The following is a 23,504-nucleotide window of genomic DNA, read 5'->3' on the forward strand; positions in this document are numbered from 1 at the left end:
CTTTGTCATTATGAGGTATTGTGTGAGGATGATTTATATGTTTAATCCATTTGAGATTAAGGCTGTAACGTAAACAAATGTGGGAAAAGCCAAGGGGTCTGAATACTTTCCGAGGGCACTGTATGTGTATAGTGTATGTGTGTTTGTGCGTGTACGTATGCGTGTGTGTGTGTGCGCGCAAGTTTGTGTGTGTGTGTGTGTGTGTGTGCGTGTATACTTACTTTTGTGCCTGAGGGAGGGGGAGGCGGAGGGAGAGGGGATAGAAGTGCGAGGTGTGGGGACAGGACACTGGCGAATAGGTTCCTCCATCAACACACTCTTATTGTCCATCATCTCCTCCATCATATATTCTGGAGAGAGAGGAGGGAGAGAGAGAGAGGAGGGAGAGAGAGAGAGGAGGGAGAGAGAGAGAGAGGACGGAGAGAGAGAGAAGGGAGAGAGGAGAGAGAGGAGGGAGTGAGGAGGTAGAGAGGAGCGAGAGAAGGAGAGAGGAGAGAGACAGAGACAGAGAGAGAGAGAGAGAGAGAGAAAAGGGAGAGAGGGAGTACAAGAGAGAGACCGAGAGAGAGACCGAGAGAGGGAGAGACAGACAGAGACGGAGAGACAGAGAGAGAGAGACAGAGAGAGAGAGAGAGAGAGAGAGACAGAGAGAGAGACAGAGAGAGAGACAGAGAGAGAGAGACAGAGAGCGTGGTGATGTGATTGCAGGGTTCAAAGGGTTGCAGACATAGATAGAACAGGGAACCATTTTATTGTACTGATCAAATCAAATCAAATGTATTTATATAGCCCTTTGTACATCAGCTGATATCTCAAAGTGCTGTACAGAAACCCAGACTAAAACCCCAAACAGCAAGCATTGCAGGTGTTGAAGCACATTGGCTAGGAACTGCCTAGAAAGGCCAAAACCTAGGAAGAAACCTAGAGAGGAACCAGGCTATGAGGAACCATAATGATAATGAACCACACACAGAAACACACACAGCAATACAAGGCGTATGGAATGGGAGTGTGAAGCAGGAAGAAACTATGAGCTTCTGTGTCACTAACACAGACACAGCAGGATTGTTGAGTTTAGTCACAACACAAGGCAGGGGCCTGGCTGTGTGTTAGTATGAACGATCCAACTAAGGTCAGAGGTACTGTAACACACAGGGAGTGTGTGTGTGTGTGTGTGTGTGTGTGTGTGTGTGTGTGTGTGTGTGTGTGTGTGTGTGTGTGTGTGTGTGTGTGTGTGTGTGTGTGTGTAAAAAGTTGTTAGAGAAGAAAAAAAAAATCAGGCATAAGATATTCATATATAACTTTTAAATATATGGATTGAATCATTTAAATACATGAATAATGATGACGGAATACTATTGCATTTAAATGGGTGGGATTAATCGCGGAATGAAATTCCACTTTCTCTCCCTCTGACTCTCTATCTCTGACAGGGATAGGGAGGCAGCTGATCCATTCACTCTCTCCCAGCTCAACCCTGAATTTGATTTTCTGTCACAATCTCTGCATTTCTCCCTCTCATCTCCACTATTATTTTCTCTCCCTCTCCCCCTACTAACCTCTCCCTCCTCTCTCATTCCTGACCCTGAATTAACCCCTCTGTTTCCATCTCTCTCTTCCATCTTTACAGTTTCCTCTCTAAATCATCGAGAACTGGTCTCTGTCTGTCTGTCTGTCTGTCTGTCTGTCTGTCTGTCTGTCTGTCTGTCTGTCTGTCTGTCTGTCTGTCTGTCTGTGTGTCTCTCTCTGTGTGTCTCTCTCTGTGTGTCTCTCTCTGTGTGTGTCTCTCTGTGTGTGTCTCTCTCTGTGTGTCTCTCTGTGTGTGTCTCTCTCTGTGTGTCTCTCTGTCTGTCTGTCTGTGTGTCTCTGTGTGTCTCTCTCTGTGTGTCTCTCTGTGTGTGTCTCTCTGTGTGTGTCTCTCTGTGTGTCTGTCTGTCTCTCTCTGTCTCTCTCTGTCTCTCTGTGATTAGCGATACAGGGAGCACAACAGCAGACTGCAGGGCTTCTACTAGCACCACTGATTGTAGCTTCTATATGTCAGGTCAAGACTGTTCGTCTTCTCTAGTGTCTAGTCAACCCCAGTCTACAGCTGTGATTAAAGGGAGATTCGGGCCATTGTTCTGCTCCCCCAGAGTCAGATGAACTTGTGGATACCATTTTTGTGTCTCTTCGATTCTGCGTGCAGTATGACTGAAGCATATGCGCAGGTCAACGTTTTTCGTCATGAATCTTGTTCTGGAGGCAGTACTGCAGAGTGGTCGCTAGCTGACCACAAAGTCAGCAAATCAGATTTGAAAGCTAACCCTAACCACACTGCTAACCCTAATGCCTAACCTTAAATGAAGACCAAAAAGCACATTTTTGTTTTCATACATTTTTCTAATTTTGACTTTGCAGCTGGCCCATCTAGTGGAAATCACTCTGTTCTGCCGCCATACTCTAGCATACCTGTAGTCTTCCAGTCATTTTGCTAACGCTAGTTAGCATTGGCTCGTAACACTAGCTCTAACTTCCTCTAACTTCCTTCATACTGTGACGCAGAGATAAACAAATGGTGTCCACAAGTTCATCTGACTCCGGGTAAATAGAATAAGAATTAGATGGCAATTTGCATGTGCATGTGTGGGGGTAACACACCCTAACCAGAAGCGGTGCTCCTAGTGGCTGGAGACTTTAATGCAGGCAAACTTAAATTAGTTTTACAACATTTTTACCAGCATGTCACATGTACAACCAGAGAAAAAAAGTCCTAGACCACCTTTACTCTACACACAGAGATGCATACAAGCTCTCCCCGTCCTCCATTTGGCAAATCTGACCATAATTCTATCCTCCTGATTCCTGCTTACAAGCAAAAACTAAAGCAGGAAGTACCAGTGATTCGCTCAATACGGAAGTGGTCAGATGATGAGGATGCTACGCTACAGGACAGTTTTCCTAGCACAGACTGGAATATGTTCCGGGATTCATCCACTGGCATTGAGGAGTTCACCACCTCAGTCATCGGCTTCATCAATAAGTACATCGACGACGTCGTCCCCACAATGACTGTACGTACATATCCCAACCAGAAGCCATAGATTACAGGCAACATCCCCATTGAGCTAAAGGCTAGAGCTGCCGCTTTCAAGGCGCGGGAGACTAATCCGGACGCTTATATAGAAATCCCGCTATGCCCTCAGATGAACCATCAAACAGGCAAAGCGTCAATATAGGATTAAGATTGAATCCTATATTGACGCTTTGCTTGTTTGATGGTTCGTCTGAGGGCATAGCGGGATTTCTTATAAGCGGCTCTGACGCTCATTGGATGTGGCAGGGCTTGAAAACTATTACGGACTACAAAGGGAAACCCAGAAGTGAGGTGCCCAGTGACGCAAGCCTACCAGACGAGCTAAATGCCTTTATGCTCGCTTCGAGGCAAGCAACACTGAAGCATGCACGAGAGCACCAGCTGTTATGGATGACTGTGTGATAACGCTCTTGGCAGCCGATGTGAACAAAACCTTTAAACAGGTCAACATTCACAAAGATGCTGGGCCGGACGGATTACCAGAACATGTACACAAAGCATGCGTGGACCAACTGGCAAGTGTCTTCACTGACATTTTCAACCTCTCCCTGACAGAGTCTGTAATACCTACATGTTTCAAGCAGACGACCAATGTCCCTGTGCCCAAGGAAGCGAAGGTAACCTGCCTAAATGATTACCGCCTTGTGGCACTCATGTCAGTAGCCATGAAGTGCTTTGATTGGCTGGTCATGGCTCACATCAACAGCATCCTCCCGGACACCCTAGACCCACTCCAATTCACATACCGCCCCAACCGATCCACAGATGACGCAATCTCAATCACACTCCACACTGCCCTTTTCCACCTGGACAAAAGGAACACCTACGTGAGAATGCTGTTCATTGACTACAGCTCAGCGTTCAACACCATAGCTCCCACGATGCTCATCACTAAGCTAAGGATTCTGGGACTAAACACCTCCCACTGCAAATGGATCCTGGACTTCTGGACGGGCCGCCCCCAGGTGGTAATAGTAGGCAACAACACGTTTGCCACGCTGATCCATAACACTGGGGCCCCTCAGGGGTGTGTACTTAGTCCCCTCCTGTATTCCCTGTTCACCCACATCTGCGTGGCCAAACACGACTCCAACACCATCAGTAAGTTTGCTGACAACACAACAGTGGTAGGCCTGATCATTTTCCTAACTCATGATGCCAGCAAAGCACCCCCACAACATGATGCTGCCATCCCCATGCTTCACGGTTGGGATGGTGTTCTTCGGCTTGCAAGCCTCCCCCTTTTCATCCAAACACAACGATGGTCACTATGGCCAAACAACATTTTTCTTTCATCAGACCAGAGGACATTTCTCCAAAAAGTATGATCTTTGTCCCCATGTGCATTTGCAAACCGTAGTCTGGCTTTAGTCAATAAGATTCTTGCTACGTAAGCTTAACTTTCTGAACATTCGAGACGTGTAGTCCACTTGTCATTCCAATCTCCTTTGCATTAGCGTAGCCTCTTCTGTAGCCTGTCAACTATGTGTCTGTCTATCCCTGTTCTCTCCTCTCTGCACAGACCATACAAACGCTCCACACCGCGTGGCCGCGGCCACCTAATCTGGTGGTCCCAGCGCGTTTTACCCACGTGGAGTTCCAGGTCTCCGGTAGCCTCTGGAACTGCCGATCTGCGGCCAACAAGGCAGAGTTCATCTCAGCCTATGCCTCCCTCCAGTCCCTCGACTTCTTGGCACTGACGGAAACATGGATCACCACAGATAACACTGCTACTCCTACTGCTCTCTCTTCGTCCGCCCACGTGTTCTCGCACACCCCGAGAGCTTCTGGTCAGCGGGGTGGTGGCACCGGGATCCTCATCTCTCCCAAGTGGTCATTCTCTCTTTCTCCCCTTACCCATCTGTCTATCGCCTCCTTTGAATTCCATGCTGTCACAGTTACCAGCCCTTTCAAGCTTAACATCCTTATCATTTATCACCCTCCAGGTTCCCTCGGGGAGAGTTCATCAATGAGCTTGATGCCTTGATAAGCTCCTTTCCTGAGGACGGCTCACCTCTCACAGTTCTGGGCGACTTTAACCTCCCCACGTCTACCTTTTGACTCATTCCTCTCTGCCTCCTTCTTTCCACTCCTCTCCTCTTTTGACCTCACCTTCTCACCTTCCCCCCCTACTCACAAGGCAGGCAATACGCTCAACCTCATCTTTACTAGATGCTGTTCTTCCACTAACCTCATTGCAACTTCCCTCCAAGTCTCCGACCACTACCTTGTATCCTTTTCCCTCTCGCTCTCATCCAACACTTCCCACACTGCCCCTACTCGGATGGTATCGCGCCGTCCCAACCTTCGCTCTCTCTCCCCCGCTACTCTCTCCTCTTCCATCCTATCATCTCTTCCCTCTGCTCAAACCTTCTCCAACCTATCTCCTGATTCTGCCTCCTCAACCCTCCTCTCCTCCCTTTCTGCATCCTTTGACTCTCTATGTCCCCTATCCTCCAGGCCGGCTCGGTCCTCCCCTCCCGCTCCGTGGCTCGACGACTCATTGCGAGCTCACAGAACAGGGCTCCGGGCAGCCGAGCGGAAATGGAGGAAAAACTCGCCTCCCTGCGGACCTGGCATCCTTTCACTCCCTCCTCTCTACATTTTCCTCTTCTGTCTCTGCTGCTAAAGCCACTTTCTACCACTCTAAATTCCAAGCATCTGCCTCTAACCCTAGGAAGCTCTTTGCCACCTTCTCCTCCCTCCTGAATCCTCCTCCCCCTCCCCCCCTCCTCCTCTCTGCAGATGACTTCGTCAACCATTTTGAAAAGAAGGTCGACGACATCCGATCCTCGTTTGCTAAGTCAAACGACACCGCTGGTTCTGCTCCCACTGCCCTACCCTGTGCTCTGACCTCTTTCTCCCCTCTCTCTCAGATGAAATCTCGCGTCTTGTGACGGCCGGCCGCCCAACAACCTGCCCGCTTGACCCTATCCCCTCCTCTCTTCTCCAGACCATTTCCGGAGACCTTCTCCCTTACCTCACCTCGCTCATCAACTCATCCCTGACCGCTGGCTACGTCCCTTCCGTCTTCAAGAGAGCGAGAGTTGCACCCCTTCTGAAAAAACCTACACTCGATCCCTCCGATGTCAACAACTACAGACCAGTATCCCTTCTTTCTTTTCTCTCCAAAACTCTTGAACGTGCCGTCCTTGGCCAGCTCTCCCGCTATCTCTCTCAGAATGACCTTCTTGATCCAAATCAGTCAGGTTTCAAGACTAGTCATTCAACTGAGACTGCTCTTCTCTGTATCACGGAGGCGCTCCGCACTGCTAAAGCTAACTCTCTCTCCTCTGCTCTCATCCTTCTAGACCTATCGGCTGCCTTCGATACTGTGAACCATCAGATCCTCCTCTCCACCCTCTCCGAGTTAGGCATCTCCGGCGCGGCCCACGCTTGGATTGCGTCCTACCTGACAGGTCGCTCCTACCAGGTGGCGTGGCGAGAATCTGTCTCCTCACCACATGCTCTCACCACTGGTGTCCCCCAGGGCTCTGTTCTAGGCCCTCTCCTATTCTCGCTATACACCAAGTCACTTGGCTCTGTCATAACCTCCCATGGTCTCTCCTATCATTGCTATGCAGACGACACACAATTAATCTTCTCCTTTCCCCCTTCTGATGACCAGGTGGCGAATCGCATCTCTGCATGTCTGGCAGACATATCAGGGTGGATGACGGATCACCACCTCAAGCTGAACCTCGGCAAGACGGAGCTGCTCTTCCTCCCGGGAAGGACTGCCCGTTCCATGATCTCGCCATCACGGTTGACAACTCCATTGTGTCCTCCTCCCAGAGCGCTAAGAACCTTGGCGTGATCCTGGACAACACCCTGTCGTTCTCAACTAACATCAAGGCGGTGGCCCGTTCCTGTAGGTTCATGCTCTACAACATCCGCAGAGTACGACCCTGCCTCGCGCAGGTCCTAATCCAGGCACTTGTCATCTCCCGTCTGGATTACTGCAACTCGCTGTTGGCTGGGCTCCCTGCCTGTGCCATTAAACCCCTACAACTCATCCAGAACGCCGCAGCCCGTCTGGTGTTCAACCTTCCCAAGTTCTCTCACGTCACCCCGCTCCTCCGCTCTCTCCACTGGCTTCCAGTTGAAGCTCGCATCCGCTACAAGACCATGGTGCTTGCCTACGGAGCTGTGAGGGGAACGGCACCTCAGTACCTCCAGGCTCTGATCAGGCCCTACACCCAAACAAGGGCACTGCGTTCATCCACCTCTGGCCTGCTCGCCTCCCTACCACTGAGGAAATACAGTTTCCGCTCAGCCCAGTCAAAACTGTTCGCTGCTCTGGCCCCCCAATGGTGGAACAAACTCCCTCACGACGCCAGGACAGCGGAGTCAATCACCACCTTCCGGAGACACCTGAAACCCCACCTCTTTAAGGAATACCTGGGATAGGATAAAGTAATCCTTCTCACCCCCCCCCCTTAAAAGATTTAGATGCACTATTGTAAAGTGGCTGTTCCACTGGATGTCATAAGGTGAATGCACCAATTTGTAAGTCGCTCTGGATAAGAGCGTCTGCTAAATTACTTAAATGTAAATGTAAATGATCACCGACAACAATGAGAGGGCCTATAGGGAGGAGGTCAGAGAACTGGCAGTGTGGTGCCAGAACAGCAATCTCTCCCTCAATGTGAGCAAGACAAAGGAGAGGATCGTGGACTACAGGAAAAACATTGACGGGGCTCTAGTGGAGCGGGTCAAGAGTTTCAAGTTCCTTGGTGTCCACATCACCAACGAACTATCATGATCCAAACACACCAAGACAGTCGTAAAGAGGACATGACAAAACCTTTTCCTCCCTCAGGAGACTGAAAAGATTTGGCATGGGTCCCCAGATCCTCAAAAGGTTCTACAACTTCACCATCGAGAGCACCCTGACCGGTTGCATCACCGCCTGGTATGGCAACTGCTTGGCATGTGACCATAAGGCGCTACAGAGGGTAGTGCGTACAGCCCAGTACATCACTGGGGCCAAGCTTCCTGCTATTCAGGGCCTATACAATAGGCGATGTCAGAGGAAAGCCTATAAAATTGTCAGAGACTCCAGTCACCTAAGTTATAAGACTGTTATCTTTGCTACCGCACGGCAAGCGGTACCGGAGTGCCAAGTATAGGACCAAAAAGCTCCTCAACAGCTTCCACCCCCCAAACCATAAGACTGCTGAACAATTAATAAAATTGCCACCGGACAATTTACATTGACCCCCCCCCTTTTGTACACTGCTGATACTCTTTGTTTATTATCTATGCATAGTCACTTCACCCCCATCTACATGTACAGATGACCTCAACTAGCCTGTACCCCTGCACACTGACTCGGTACCGGTTCCCCCTGTATAGAGCCTCGTTATTGTTATTCTTATTGTGTTACTTTTTATTTTAGTCTATTTGGCAAATATGTTCTTAACTCTTCTTGAACTGCACTATTGGTTAAGGGCTTGTAAGTAAGCAATTCACGGTAAAGTCTACACTTGTTGTATTCGGGGCATTTGACAAATAAAGTTTGATCTCGTTCCCTATTGGACAGATACACTTCCTGGAACGACTTGTCTCAATCTGCACACAATCTGCACACATCCGGACACTACACCGCCCGGTACTCTAAACAACCACGTACACTGTCACGACGAGGGAGAGAGAGAGCGGTGTGTAAACACATGCTCATATGTGTGTATGTTAATGTGTGTGTGTTAATGTGTGTGTGTGTTAATGTGTGTGTTAATGTGTGTGTATGTTAATGCGTGTGTGTATGTTAATGTGTGTGTATGTTAATGCATGTGTGTGTATGTTAATGCGTGTGTGTGTATGTTAATGCGTGTGTGTGTTAACTTCTTCGAGATAAAAAACGTTCCCGTTTTAAACAAGATATTTTGTCACGAAAAGATGCTCGACTATGCATGTAATTGACAGCTTTGGAAAGAAAAAACTCTGACGTTTCCAAAACTGCAAAGATATTATTTGTGAGTGCCCCAGAACTAATGCTACAGGCGAAACCAAGATGAAATTTCATACAGGAAATGGTCCAGATTTTGACTGCACTGTGTTCCAATGTCTCCTTATATGGCTGTGAATGTGCCAGGAATGAGCCTGCACTTTCTGTCGTTTCCCCAAGGTGTCTGCAGCATTGTGACGTATTTGTAGCCATATCATTGGAAGATTGACCATAAGAGACTACATTTGCCAGGTGTCCGCCCGGTGTCCTCCGTCAAAATTATTGCGTAATCTCCAGCTCCATGCGCGTTTCCATTTTCTTCAGAGGAGAAAGTCAACTGCCACGAATGATTTATCATCGATAGATATGTGAAAAACACCTTGAGGATTGATTCTAAACAACGTTTGCCATGTTTCTGTCGATATTATGGAGTTAATTTGGAAAAAAGTTTGCGTTGTAATGACTTAATTTTCGGGGTTTTTTCTTACCCAAACGTGATGAACAAAACGGAGCGATTTGTCCTACACAAATGATCTTTTTGGAAAAACTGAACATTTGCTATCTAACTGAGAGTCTCTTCATTGAAAACATCTGAAGTTCTTCAAAGGTAAATTATTTTATTTGAATGCTTTTCTTGTTTTTGTGAAAATGTTGCATGCTGAATGCTAGGCTTACTGCTATGCTAGCTATCAATACTCTTACACAAATGCTTGTTTAGCTATGGTTCAAAAGCATATTTTGAAAATCTGAGATGACAGTGTTGTTAACAAAAGGCTAAGCTTGAGAGCAAATATATTTATTTCATTTCATTTGCGATTTTCATGAATAGTTAACGTTGCGTTATGGTAATGAGCTTTGAGGCTATAAATAGGATCCTGGATACGTGATTGCTCGTCGCAACAGGTTAACTTGGAACTACCTCTCCCGGATCTGGGAGAATTGTCATCAACTACACTAATTAGCATAACGCAACGGACAAAAAATCTTACTAGAAAATATTCATATGCATGAAATCACAAGGGAAATATAGTGAAACACAGCTTGGCCTTTTGTTAATCAACCTGACATCTCCGATTTTGAAATTATGCTTTACAGCCAAAGCAAGACAAGCATTTGTGTAAGTTTATCGATAGCCTAGCATAGCATTATGTCCAGCTAGCAGCAGGAAGCTTGGTCACGAAAATCAGAAAAGCAATCAAAAACAATACTAATTAGATCCATAATATCGACAGAAACATGGCAAACATTTTTTATAATCAATCCCCAAGGTGTTTGTCAAATATCTATTCAATAATATATCAACCGGGACAATTGGCTTTTCAGTAGGAGCGAGAGGAACAATGTCTATTACGCACAAATCACTCTGAGAGCCACCACCTGACCACTGACGCAATGTTGTCGTTCACGCTCATTTTTCAAAATAAAAGCCTGAAACTATGTCTAGTGGCTGTAGACACATTAGGGAAGCCATAGAAAAAGGAGTCTGGTTGATATTCCTTTCAATGGTCAATAGAGATGCATAGGAACGCAGAGGTTTCAAAATTAGAGTCACTTCCTGATTGGATTTTTCTCAGGCTTTCGCCTGCAATATCAGTTCTGTTATACTCACAGACAATATTTTTACAGTTTTGGAAACGTTAGAGTGTGTTCTATCCTAAGCTGTCAATTATATGCATATTCTAGCATCTGGTCCTGAGAAATAGCCCGTTTACTTTGGGAACGTTATTTTTCCAAAAATGAAAATAGTGCCCCCTAGCCTTAAGAGGTTTGCGTGTGTGTGTTAATGCATGTGTGTGTTAATGCGTGTGTGTGGTTAATGCATGTGTGTGTTAATGCGCGTGTGTGTGTGGTTAATGCGTGTGTGTGTGTGGTTAATGCGTGTGTGTGGTTTTAATGCGTGTGTATCTTAATGTGTGTTACCTTGCATGAGTGCAGTGATTTGCTGGGACTTCTGTGCGGGGTGTTCTCTGAGGATCTCCAGAGCTGTCCTTCCCTGGCAGTCTGTGATGTTGGCATCAATACCTGCAACAGACAGACAGAAGACCGAAACTATGGGTCAGACAGGCACCCAGCCGACACCACCCCACACTCACACACGAGCAAGCACACACACAAATCTAGCCTCCTGCACACACTCCCTTAACAAGTAAATCAATATACACATTTTAAAGGGGAAGCACTGTAAAGTGTTGCGTGTAGGAGGACAAAGATCCTAAATAGACTCACTTGGAGAAATCATCCATACTGTATTTCTGTCTGACAATTTACTGACAGAGGAAGCTAGCCACGTCCATCCTGTATCTCACACACACACACGCGGATAAAAGAGAAGGTTGGGTGGATGACAGGGGTCAGACAGTAAACCAGTACAGGCCTGTCACTCTCATCTAAATAAGCCCCCTGAACAAAAACAATATGGCCGCCCGGGTTCCTCACAGGAAGTGCAAAAAGACAACAGAGGAAACAGGAAGCGATTGAGGAAAATAAGGGGGGAGAGGAGTGGGAGGTAGGACAAAGACCACACTCTCTCTCCATATCCTCTACTGTCCTTTCTCTCACTCCATATCTTCTCTCTCTCTCTACATACCATCTAATGTCCCCTTCTCTATCTCTCCATATCTTCTCTCTCTACATATCTACTGTCCCCCTCTCTACATATCATCTACTGCCTCTGTCCCCTCTCTCTCTCCATATCATCTACTGCCTATCTACATATTATCTACTGACCCCACCCCCCTCTCTCTCCATATAATCTTCTCTCTCATCTACTGTCCCCTTCTCTCTCTGTCCATATAATCTACTGTCCCTCTAACTCTCAATATCATCTACTGCATCTCTCCATATCATCTACTGCATCTCTACATATTATCTACTGCCCCCTCTCCATACCATCTACTGCATCTCTACATATTATCTACTGCCCCCCTCTCTCTCTCCATATGATCTACTGCATCTCTACATATTATCTGCATCTCTACATATTATCTACTGCCCCCCTCCATACCATCTACTGCATCTCTACATATTATCTACTGCCCCCCCATCTCTCTCTCTCCATATGATCTACTGCATCTCTACATATTATCTACTGCCCCCCTCTCTCTCTCCATATGATCTACTGCATCTCTACATATTATCTACTGCCCCCCTCTCTCTCTCTCCATATGATCTACTGCATCTCTACATATTATCTACTGCCCCCTCCATATGATCTACTGCATCTCATCTCTACATACATTTATCTACTGCCCCCTCTACAAATCTCTCTCATCTCCATATGATCTCTACTTTTAAGCATCTCTACATATTATCTACTGCCCCCCATATGATCTCTCTCTCCATATGATCTACTGCATCTCTACATATTATCTACTGCCCCCTCTCTCTCTCTCCATATGATCTACTGCATCTCTACATATTATCTACTGCCCCCTCTCTCTCTCTCCATATGATCTACTGCATCTCTACATATTATCTACTGCCCCCCCTCTCTCCATGATCTACTGCATCTCTACATATTATCTACTGCCCCCCCTCCATCTCTCTCTCTACATATGATCTACTGCATCTCTACATATTATCTACTGCCCCCTCTCTCTCTCCATATGATCTACTGCATCTCTACATATTATCTACTGCCCCCTCTCTCTCCATATCATCTACTGCAGCTCTACATATCATCTACTGCATCTCTACATATTATCTACTGCCCCCTCTCTCTCTCCATATCATCTACTGCATCTCTACATATTATCTACTGCCCCCTCTCTCCATATGATCTACTGCATCTCTACATATTATCTACTGCCCCCTACTGCATCTCTACATATTATCATACCATCTCTCATATCATCTGCATCTCTACATATTATCTACTGCATCTCTACATATTATCTACTGCCCCCCTCTCTCTCTCCATATCATCTACTGCATCTCTACATATTATCTACTGCCCCCCTCTCATATGATCTACTGCATCTCTACATATTATCTACTGCCCCCTCTCTCTCTCATATGATCTACTGCATCTCTACATATTATCTACTGCCCCCCCTCTCTCTCTCCATATGATCTACTGCATCTCTACATATTATCTACTGCCCCCTCTCTCTCTCATATCATCTACTGCATCTCTACATATTATCTACTGCCCCCTCCATACCATCTACTGCATCTCTACATATTATCTACTGCCCCCCTCCCATATCATCTACTCATCTCTACATATTATCTACTGCCCCCCTCTCCATTTCATATCATCTACTGCTCTCTCTACATATTATCTACTGCCCCCCTCTCTCTCTCCATATGATCTACTGCATCTCTACATATTATCTACTGCCCCCCCTCTCTCTCTGCATATGATCTACTGCATCTCTACATATTATCTACTGCCCCCCCTCTCTCTCCATATCATCTACTGCATCTCTACATATTATCTACTGCCCCCCTCCATCTCTCTCTACTGCATCATCTACTGCATCTCTACATATTATCTACTGCCCCCTCTCTCTCTCCATATGATCTACTGCATCTCTACATATTATCTACTGCCCCCCTCCATATGATCTACTGCATCTCTACATATTATCTACTGCCCCCCCTCTCTCCATATGATCTACTGCATCTCTATATTATCTACTGCCCCCCCTCTCCATATGATCTACTGCATCTCTACATATTATCTACTGCCCCCTCTCTCTCCATATGATCTACTGCATCTCTACATATTATCTATATCTGCATCTCTACATATTATCTACTGCCCCCTCTCTCTCCATATCATCTACTGCATCTCTACATATTATCTACTGCCCCCTCCATATCATCTACTGCATCTCTACATATTATCTACTGCCCCCCTCCATCTCTACTGCATCTCTACATATCATCTACTCTACTGCATCTCTACATATTATCTACTGCCCCCCTCTCTCTCTGCATCTCTATATTATCTACTGCTATGCATCTCTACATATTATCTACTGCCCCCCTCCATCTCTCTGCATCTCTACATATTATCTACTGCATCTACATCTATGCATCTCTCTCTCCATATCATCTACTGCATCTCTACATATTATCTACTGCCCCCCTCTCTCCTCTCCATATCATCTACTGCATCTCTACATATTATCTACTGCCCCCCTCTCTCATCTCTCCATATCATCTACTGCATCTCTACATATTATCTACTCCCCCTCTCTCCATATGATCTACTGCATCTCTACATATTATCTACTGCCCCCCATCTCTCTCTCTCCATATGATCTACTGCATCTCTACATATTATCTACTGCCCCCCTCTCTCTCTCCATATCATCTACTGCATCTCTACATATTATCTACTGCCCCCCCCTCCATACCATCTACTGCATCTCTACATATTATCTACTGCCCCCTCCCATATGATCTACTGCATCTCTACATATTATCTACTGCCCCCTCTCTCCATATCATCTACTGCATCTCTACATATTATCTACTGCCCCCTCTCCATATCATCTACTGCATCTCTACATATTATCTACTGCCCCCCTCTCCATATCATCTACTGCATCTCTACATATTATCTACTGCCCCCTCTCCATACCATCTACTGCATCTCTACATATTATCTACTGCCCCCATCTCTCTCTCCATATCATCTACTGCATCTCTACATATTATCTACTGCCCCCTCCATACCATCTCTACTGCATCTCTACATATTATCTACTCTACTGCCCCCCTCTCTCTCTCCATATGATCTACTGCATCTCTACATATTATCTACTGCCCCCTCTCTCTCTCCATATCATCTACTGCATCTCTACATATTATCTACTGCCCCCCCTCTCTCTCTCCATATGATCTACTGCATCTTTAAATATTATCTACTGCCCCCTCTCTCTCTCCATATGATCTACTGCATCTCTAAATATTATCTACTGCCCCCCTCTCTCCATATGATCTACTGCATCTCTACATATTATCTACTGCCCCCCCTCCATACCATCTTCTCTCTCATCTACTGTCCCCTTCTCTCTCTGTCCATATAATATACTGTCCCTCTCTCTCTCCATACCATCTACTGCATCTCTACATATTATCTACTGCCCCCCCCCATACCATCTACTGCATCTCTACATATTATCTACTGCCCCCCCATCCATACCATCTACTGCATCTCTACATATTATCTACTGCCCCCCCTCCATACCATCTACTGCATCTCTACATATTATCTACTGCCCCCCATCTCTCCATACCATCTACTGCATCTCTACATATTCTACTGCTACTGCCCCCCTCTCTCTCCATATGATCTACTGCATCTCTACATATTATCTACTGCCCCCCTCTCTCCATATCATCTACTGCATCTCTACATATTATCTACTGCCCCCTCTCTCTCTCCATATGATCTACTGCATCTCTACATATTATCTACTGCCCCCCCCATCTCTCTCTCTCTCATATCATCTACTGCATCTCTACATATTATCTACTGCCCCCCCCCCTCCATACCATCTACTGCATCTCTACATATTATCTACTGCCCCCCTCCATACCATCTACTGCATCTCTACATATTATCTACTGCCCCCTCCATACCATCTACTGCATCTCTACATATTATCTACTGCCCCCATATCATCTCTCTCTCCATATGATCTACTGCATCTCTACATATTATCTACTGCCCCCCTCCATACCATCTACTGCATCTCTACATATTATCTACTGCCCCCCTCCATACCATCTACTGCATCTCTACATATTATCTACTGCCTCCCCCTCCATACCATCTACTGCATCTCTACATATTATCTACTGCCCCCCTCCATATGATCTACTGCATCTCTACATATTATCTACTGCCCCCTCTCTCCATATCATCTACTGCATCTCTACATATTATCTACTGCCCCCTCTCCATATCATCTACTGCATCTCTACATATTATCTACCCCCCCCCTCTCCATATCATCTACTGCATCTCTACATATTATCTACTGCCCCCTCTCCATATCATCTACTGCATCTCTACATATTATCTACTGCCCCCCTCTCTCTCTCCATATGATCTACTGCATCTCTACATATTATCTACTGCCCCCCTCCATACCATCTTCTCTCTCATCTACTGTCCCCTTCTCTCTCTGTCCATATAATATACTGTCCCTCTCTCTCTCCATAATATCTACTGCATCTCTCCATACCATCTACTGCATCTCTCCATATTATCTACTGCCCCCCCCTCTCTCTCTCCATATCATCTACTGCATCTCTACATATTATCTACTGCCCCCCTCCATACCATCTACTGCATCTCTACATATTATCTACTGCCCCCCTCCATACCATCTACTGCATCTCTACATATTATCTACTGCCCCCCTCCATACCATCTACTGCATCTCTACATATTATCGACTGCCCCCCTCCATATGATCTACTGCATCTCTACATATTATCTACTGCCCCCTCCATACCATCTACTGCATCTCTACATATTATCTACTGCCCCCCTCCATACCATCTACTGCATCTCTACATATTATCTACTGCCCCCCTCCATACCATCTACTGCATCTCTACATATTATCTACTGCCCCCCCCCTCCATACCATCTACTGCATCTCTACATATTATCTACTGCCCCCCTCCATACCATCTACTGCATCTCTACATATTATCTACTGCCCCCTCCATACCATCTACTGCATCTCTACATATTATCTACTGCCCCCTCCATACCATCTACTGCATCTCTACATATTATCTACTGCCCCCCTCCATACCATCTACTGCATCTCTACATATTATCTACTGCCCCCTCTCTCTCTCCATATGATCTACTGCATCTCTACATATTATCTACTGCCCCCCCTCTCTCTCTCCATATGATCTACTGCATCTCTACATATTATCTACTGCCCCCCTCTCTCCATATGATCTACTGCATCTCTACATATTATCTACTGCCCCCCCCCCTCTCTCTCTCCATATTATCTACTGCCCCCCTCTCTCTCCATATGATCTACTGCATCTCTACATATTATCTACTGCCCCCTCCATACCATCTACTGCATCTCTACATATTATCTACTGCCCCCTCCATACCATCTACTGCATCTCTACATATTATCTACTGCCCCCCTCCATACCATCTACTGCATCTCTACATATTATCTACTGCCCCCCCTCCATACCATCTACTCATCTCTACATATTATCTACTCTCCCCTACCCCTCTCTCTCTCCATATGATCTATCTGCATCTCTCTCTCCATATTATCTACTGCCCCCCCTCTCTCCATATGATCTACTGCAGCTCTACATATTATCTACTGCCCCCCCATCTCTCTCTCTCTCATATTATCTACTGCCCCCCTCTCTCTCCATATGATCTACTGCATCTCTACATATTATCTACTGCCCCCCTCTCTCTCATATGATCTACTGCATCTCTACATATTATCTACTGCCCCCCCATCTCTCTCTCCATATTATCTACTGCTCTGCATCTCCCCTCTCTCTCTCTCCATATTATCTACTGCCCCCCCATATCATCTCTCTCTCTCCATATGATCTACTGCATCTCTACATATTATCTACTGCCCCCTCTCTCTCTCCATATGATCTACTGCATCTCTACATATTATCTACTGCCCCCTCTCTCTCTCTCCATATCATCTACTGCATCTCTACATATTATCTACTGCCCCCCTCTCTCTCTCCATATGATCTACTGCATCTCTACATATTATCTACTGCCCCCCTCTCTCTCTCTCCATATTATCTACTGCATCTCTACATATTATCTACTGCCCCCTCCATATTATCTACTGCATCTCTACATATTATCTACTGCCCCCCCTCTCTCTCCATATCATCTACTGCATCTCTACATATTATCTACTGCCCCCTCCTCTCTCATATCATCTACTGCATCTCTACATATTATCTACTGCCCCCCTCTCTCTACATATTATCTACTGCATCTCTACATATTATCTACTGCCCCCCTCTCTCTCTCCATATGATCTACTGCATCTCTACATATTATCTACTGCCCCCTCTCTCTCCATATGATCTACTGCATCTCTACATATTATCTACTGCCCCCCCTCTCTCTCCATATGATCTACTGCATCTCTACATATTATCTACTGCCCCCTCTCTCTCTCCATATCATCTACTGCATCTCTACATATTATCTACTGCCCCCCTCTCTCTCTCCATATCATCTACTGCATCTCTACATATTATCTACTGCCCCCTCTGCCCCCCTCTCTCTCATCTCTCTCCATATGATCTACTGCATCTCTACATATTATCTACTGCCCCCCTCTCTCTCTCTCATCATATCATCTACTGCAGCTCTACATATTATCTACTGCCCCCTCTCTCTCTCCATATCATCTACTGCATCTCTACATATTATCTACTGCCCCCCCCCTCTCTCTCTCATCTCTACATATAATCTACTGTCCCTCTCTCTCTCTCATCTCTACATATTATCTACTGTCCCTCTCTCTCTGTCTCCATATCATCTACTATCTACCTCCCCTCTCTCTCCATATGATCTCTCTCTCTATATTATCTACTGTCCCTCTCTCTCTGTCTCCATATAATCTACTGTCCCCCTCTCTCTCTGTCTCCATATAATCTACTGTCCCTCTCTCTCTCTGTCTCCATATCATCTACTGTCCCTCTCTCTCTGTCTCTCATATTATCTACTGTCCCTCTCTCTCTGTCTCCATATTATCTACTGTCCCTCTCTCTCTGTCTCCATATCATCTACTGTCCCTCTCTCTCTGTCTCCATCTTATCTACTGTTATCCCCCTCCCTCTCTCTCTGTCTCCATATAATCTACTGTCCTCTCTCTCTCTCTGTCTCCATATCATCTACTGTCCCTCATATTATCTCTCTGTCTCCATATTATCTACTGTCTCTACATCTCTCTCTGTCTCCATATTATCTACTGTCCCTCTCTCTCTCTCTCCATATCATCTACTGTCCCTCTCCATATCTCTGTCTCCATATCATCTACTGCCCCTCTCTCTCTGTCTCCATATCATCTACTGTCCCTCTGCTCTCTCTCTCCATATTATCTACTGTCCCTCTCTCTCTGTCTCCATATAATCTACTGTCCCCTTCTCTCTCCATATCATCTACTATCCCTCTCTCTCTCTCTCCATATTATCTACTGTCCCTCTCTCTCTCTCTCCATATAATCTACTGTCCCTCTCTCTCTCTGTCTCCATATCATCTACTGTCCCTCTCTCTCTGTCTCCATATCATCTACTGTCCCTCTCTCTCTGTCTCCATATTATCTACTGTCCCTCTCTCTCTCTCTCCATATTATCTACTGTCCCTCTCTCTCTCTCTCCATATTATCTACTGTCCCTCTCTCTCTCTCTCTGTCTCCATATCATCTACTGTCCCTCTCTCTCTCTCTCTGTCTCCATATTATCTACTGTCCCTCTCTCTCTGTCTCCATATCATCTACTGTCCCTCTCTCTCTCTCTCCATATTATCTACTGTCCCTCTCTCTCTGTCTCCATATCATCTACTGTCCCTCTCTCTCTCTCTCTGTCTCCATATCATCTACTGTCCCTCTCTCTCTGTCTCCATATTATCTACTGTCCCTCTCTCTCTGTCTCCATATCATCTACTGTCCCCTTCTCTCTCTGTCTCCATATCATCTACTGTCCCTCTCTCTCTGTCTCCATATCATCTACTGTCCCTCTCTCTCTCTCTCCATATTATCTACTGTCCCTCTCTCTCTCTCTCCATATTATCTACTGTCCCCCTCTCTCTGTCTCCATATCATCTACTGTCCCTCTCTCTCTGTCTCCATATCATCTACTGTCCCTCTCTCTCTGTCTCCATATAATCTACTGTCCCTCTCTCTCTGTCTCCATATCATCTACTGTCCCTCTCTCTCTGTCTCCATATTATCTACTGTCCCTCTCTCTCTCTGTCTCCATATCATCTACTGTCCCTCTCTCTCTCTCTCCATATTATCTACTGTCCCTCTCTCTCTCTCTCCATATTATCTACTGTCCCTCTCTCTCTCTCTCTGTCTCCATATCATCTACTGTCCCTCTCTCTCTGTCTCCATATCATCTACTGTCCCTCTCTCTCTCTCTCCATATTATCTACTGTCCCTCTCTCTCTCTCTCTGTCTCCATATCATCTACTGTCCCTCTCTCTCTGTCTCCATATCATCTACTGTCCCTCTCTCTCTGTCTCCATATAATCTACTGTCCCTCTCTCTCTGTCTCCATATCATCTACTGTCCCTCTCTCTCTCTCTCCATATTATCTACTGTCCCTCTCTCTCTGTCTCCATATCATCTACTGTCCCTCTCTCTCTCTCTCCATATTATCTACTGTCCCTCTCTCTCTGTCTCCATATCATCTACTGTCCCTCTCTCTCTGTCTCCATATCATCTACTGTCCCTCTCTCTCTCTCTCCATATTATCTACTGTCCCTCTCTCTCTGTCTCCATATCATCTACTGTCCCTCTCTCTCTGTCTCCATATAATCTACTGTCCCTCTCTCTCTCTCTCCATATCATCTACTGTCCCTCTCTCTCTCTGTCTCCATATCATCTACTGTCCCTCTCTCTCTCTCTCCATATTATCTACTGTCCCTCTCTCTCTCTCTCTGTCTCCATATCATCTACTGTCCCTCTCTCTCTGTCTCCATATCATCTACTGTCCCTCTCTCTCTCTCTCCATATTATCTACTGTCCCTCTCTCTCTCTCTGTCTCCATATAATCTACTGTCCCTCTCTCTCTCCATATTATCTACTGTCCCTCTCTCTGTCTCCATATAATCTACTGTCCCTCTCTCTCTCCATATTATCTACTGTCCCTCTCTCTGTCTCCATATAATCTACTGTCCCTCTCTCTCTCATATTATCTACTGTCCCTCTCTCTGTCTCCATATAATCTACTGTCCCTCTCTCTCTCCATATTATCTACTGTCCCTCTCTCTCTCCATATAATCTACTGTCCCTCTCTCTCCCATATTATCTACTGTCCCTCTCTCTCTCCATATTATCTACTGTCCCTCTCTCTGTCTCCATATAATCTACTGTCCCTCTCTCTCTCCATATAATCTACTGTCCCTCTCTCTCTCCATATTATCTACTGTCCCTCTCTCTGTCTCCATATAATCTACTGTCCCTCTCTCTCTCCATATTATCTACTGTCCCTCTCTCTCTCCATATTATCTACTGTCCCTCTCTCTCTCCATATTATCTACTGTCCCTCTCTCTCTCCATATTATCTACTGTCCCTCTCTCTCTCCATATCATCTACTGTCCCTCTCTCTCTCCATATTATCTACTGTCCCTCTCTCTCTCCATATCATCTACTGTCCCTCTCTCTCTCCATATTATCTACTGTCCCTCTCTCTCTGTCTCCATATTATCTACTGTCCCTCTCTCTCTCTCTCCATATTATCTACTGTCCCTCTCTCTCTCTCTCCATATCATCTACTGTCCCTCTCTCTCTCTCTCCATATTATCTACTGTCCCCCTCTCCATAACATCTACTGTAACACTGACTGACAGTTAGGGGAGAGGGACATGACAGCACAGATATGAAACATGATTATATAATATGTACATATTATTATTCATCCCTTACATTTGTGTGTAAAAGGTAGTTGTGAATTTATTAGATATTACTGCACTGTCGGAACTTGAAGCACAAACATTTCCCTACACTCACATTAACATCTGCTAACCATGTGTATGTCACCAATAACATTTGACTAGTTTTCAAGCTATGGCAGGATGGATCGCTAGTGCTGCTGATATCTCCAGAACAGAACGGCTACATACTGTTAGATAGATCAGCAGCAGTATTGGGATAAACACAGTGGACAGGTTTACATACACATAAGAACAGAGACAGGAACAGAGGTATGATGGGGGTAAACACAGGGGACAGGTTTACATACACATAAGAACAGAGACAGGAACAGAGGTATGATGGGGGTAAACACAGGGACAGGTTTACATACACATAAGAACAGAGACAGGAACAGAGGTATGATGGGGGTAAACACAGGGGACAGGTTTACGTAGACATAAGAACAGAGACAGGAACAGAGGTATGATGGGGGTAAACACAGGGACAGGTTTACGTAGACATAAGAACAGAGACAGGAACAGAGGTATGATGGGGGTAAACACAGGGGACAGGTTTACATACACATAAGAACAGAGACAGGAAGAGAGAGGTATGATGGGGGTAAACACAGGGGACAGGTTTACGTAGACATAAGAACAGAGACAGGGACAGAGGTATGATGGGGGTAAACACAGGGGACAGGTTTGCGTAGACATAAGAACAGAGACAGGGACAGAGGTATGATGGGGGTAAACACAGGGGACAGGTTTGCGTAGACATAAGAACAGAGACAGGGACAGAGGTATGATGGGGGTAAACACAGGGGACAGGTTTGCGTAGACATAAGAACAGGTACAGAGGTATGATGGGGGTAAACACAGGGGACAGGTTTACGTAGACATAAGAACAGAGACAGGAACAGAGGTATGATGGGGGTAAACACAGGGGACAGGTTTACGTAGATATAAGAACAGAGACAGAGGTTTGATGGGGGTAAACACAGGGGACAGGTTTACGTAGACATAAGAACAGGAACAGAGGTATGATGGGGGTAAACACAGGGGACAGGTTTACGTAGACATAAGAACAGAGACAGGAACAGAGGTATGATGGGGGTAAACACAGGGGACAGGTTTACATAGACATAAGAACAGAGACAGGAACAGAGGTATGATGGGGGTAAACACAGGGGACAGGTTTACGTGACATAAGAACAGAGACAGGAACAGAGGTATGATGGGGTAAACACAGGGGACAGGTTTACGTAGACATAAGAACAGAGACAGAGGTTTGATGGGGGTAAACACAGGGGACAGGTTTACGTAGACATAAGAACAGGAACAGAGGTATGATGATGGGGTAAACACAGGGGACAGGTTTACGTAGACATAAGAACAGAGACAGGAACAGAGGTATGATGGGGGTAAACACAGGGGACAGGTTTACGTAGACATAAGAACAGAGACAGGAACAGAGGTATGATGGGGGTAAACACAGGGGACAGGTTTACGTAGACATAACGCTTCCGGGTTGGAGCGATCTGGTCGCATCCGCGCTTCGGTCTGCAGGTTGTATAACTTTTTCATTACATTTCATTACATTTCATTATAGTACAACGGTCTGATTTGTCTAATCTTAGCAATTTCCTCTTAGCTAGCTACATAGTCGTCGTTGTATCAAAGATAATTGCGTAATTATCGTATTTCGTCGTCTCCTATCTGTCCAACACGTTCACCGTCTACCGTAGCACTGTAGTACTATCACACTCAACTGAACGTCTTGATTAGTGTAGTGTTAGCTAGCTACATAGCTAGCTACATAGTTGTCTTTGCTGTCTTC

The 23,504-nt window shown here is 45.7% G+C and overlaps 1 protein-coding gene across 4 annotated transcripts in view; it reads right to left on the bottom strand.

Moving 5' to 3' along the window:
* Window positions 1-23,504, bottom strand: part of LOC115123057 (ankyrin repeat and sterile alpha motif domain-containing protein 1B-like) — a 288,347-nt gene that overhangs the window by 237,838 nt on the left and 27,005 nt on the right. For all 4 annotated transcript variants that reach the window (XM_065021514.1, XM_065021512.1, XM_065021513.1 and 1 more), the window contains 2 exons: window positions 10,944-11,045; window positions 222-350 (listed from right to left, as the gene is read on the bottom strand). In XM_065021514.1, coding sequence (XP_064877586.1) covers window positions 222-350; window positions 10,944-11,045 — 231 coding nt within the window. The remainder of the gene's footprint in view (window positions 1-221; window positions 351-10,943; window positions 11,046-23,504) is intronic.

This window comes from Oncorhynchus nerka, linkage group LG8 (assembly GCF_034236695.1).
Source record: "Oncorhynchus nerka isolate Pitt River linkage group LG8, Oner_Uvic_2.0, whole genome shotgun sequence".
Lineage (NCBI taxonomy): Eukaryota > Metazoa > Chordata > Actinopteri > Salmoniformes > Salmonidae > Oncorhynchus > Oncorhynchus nerka.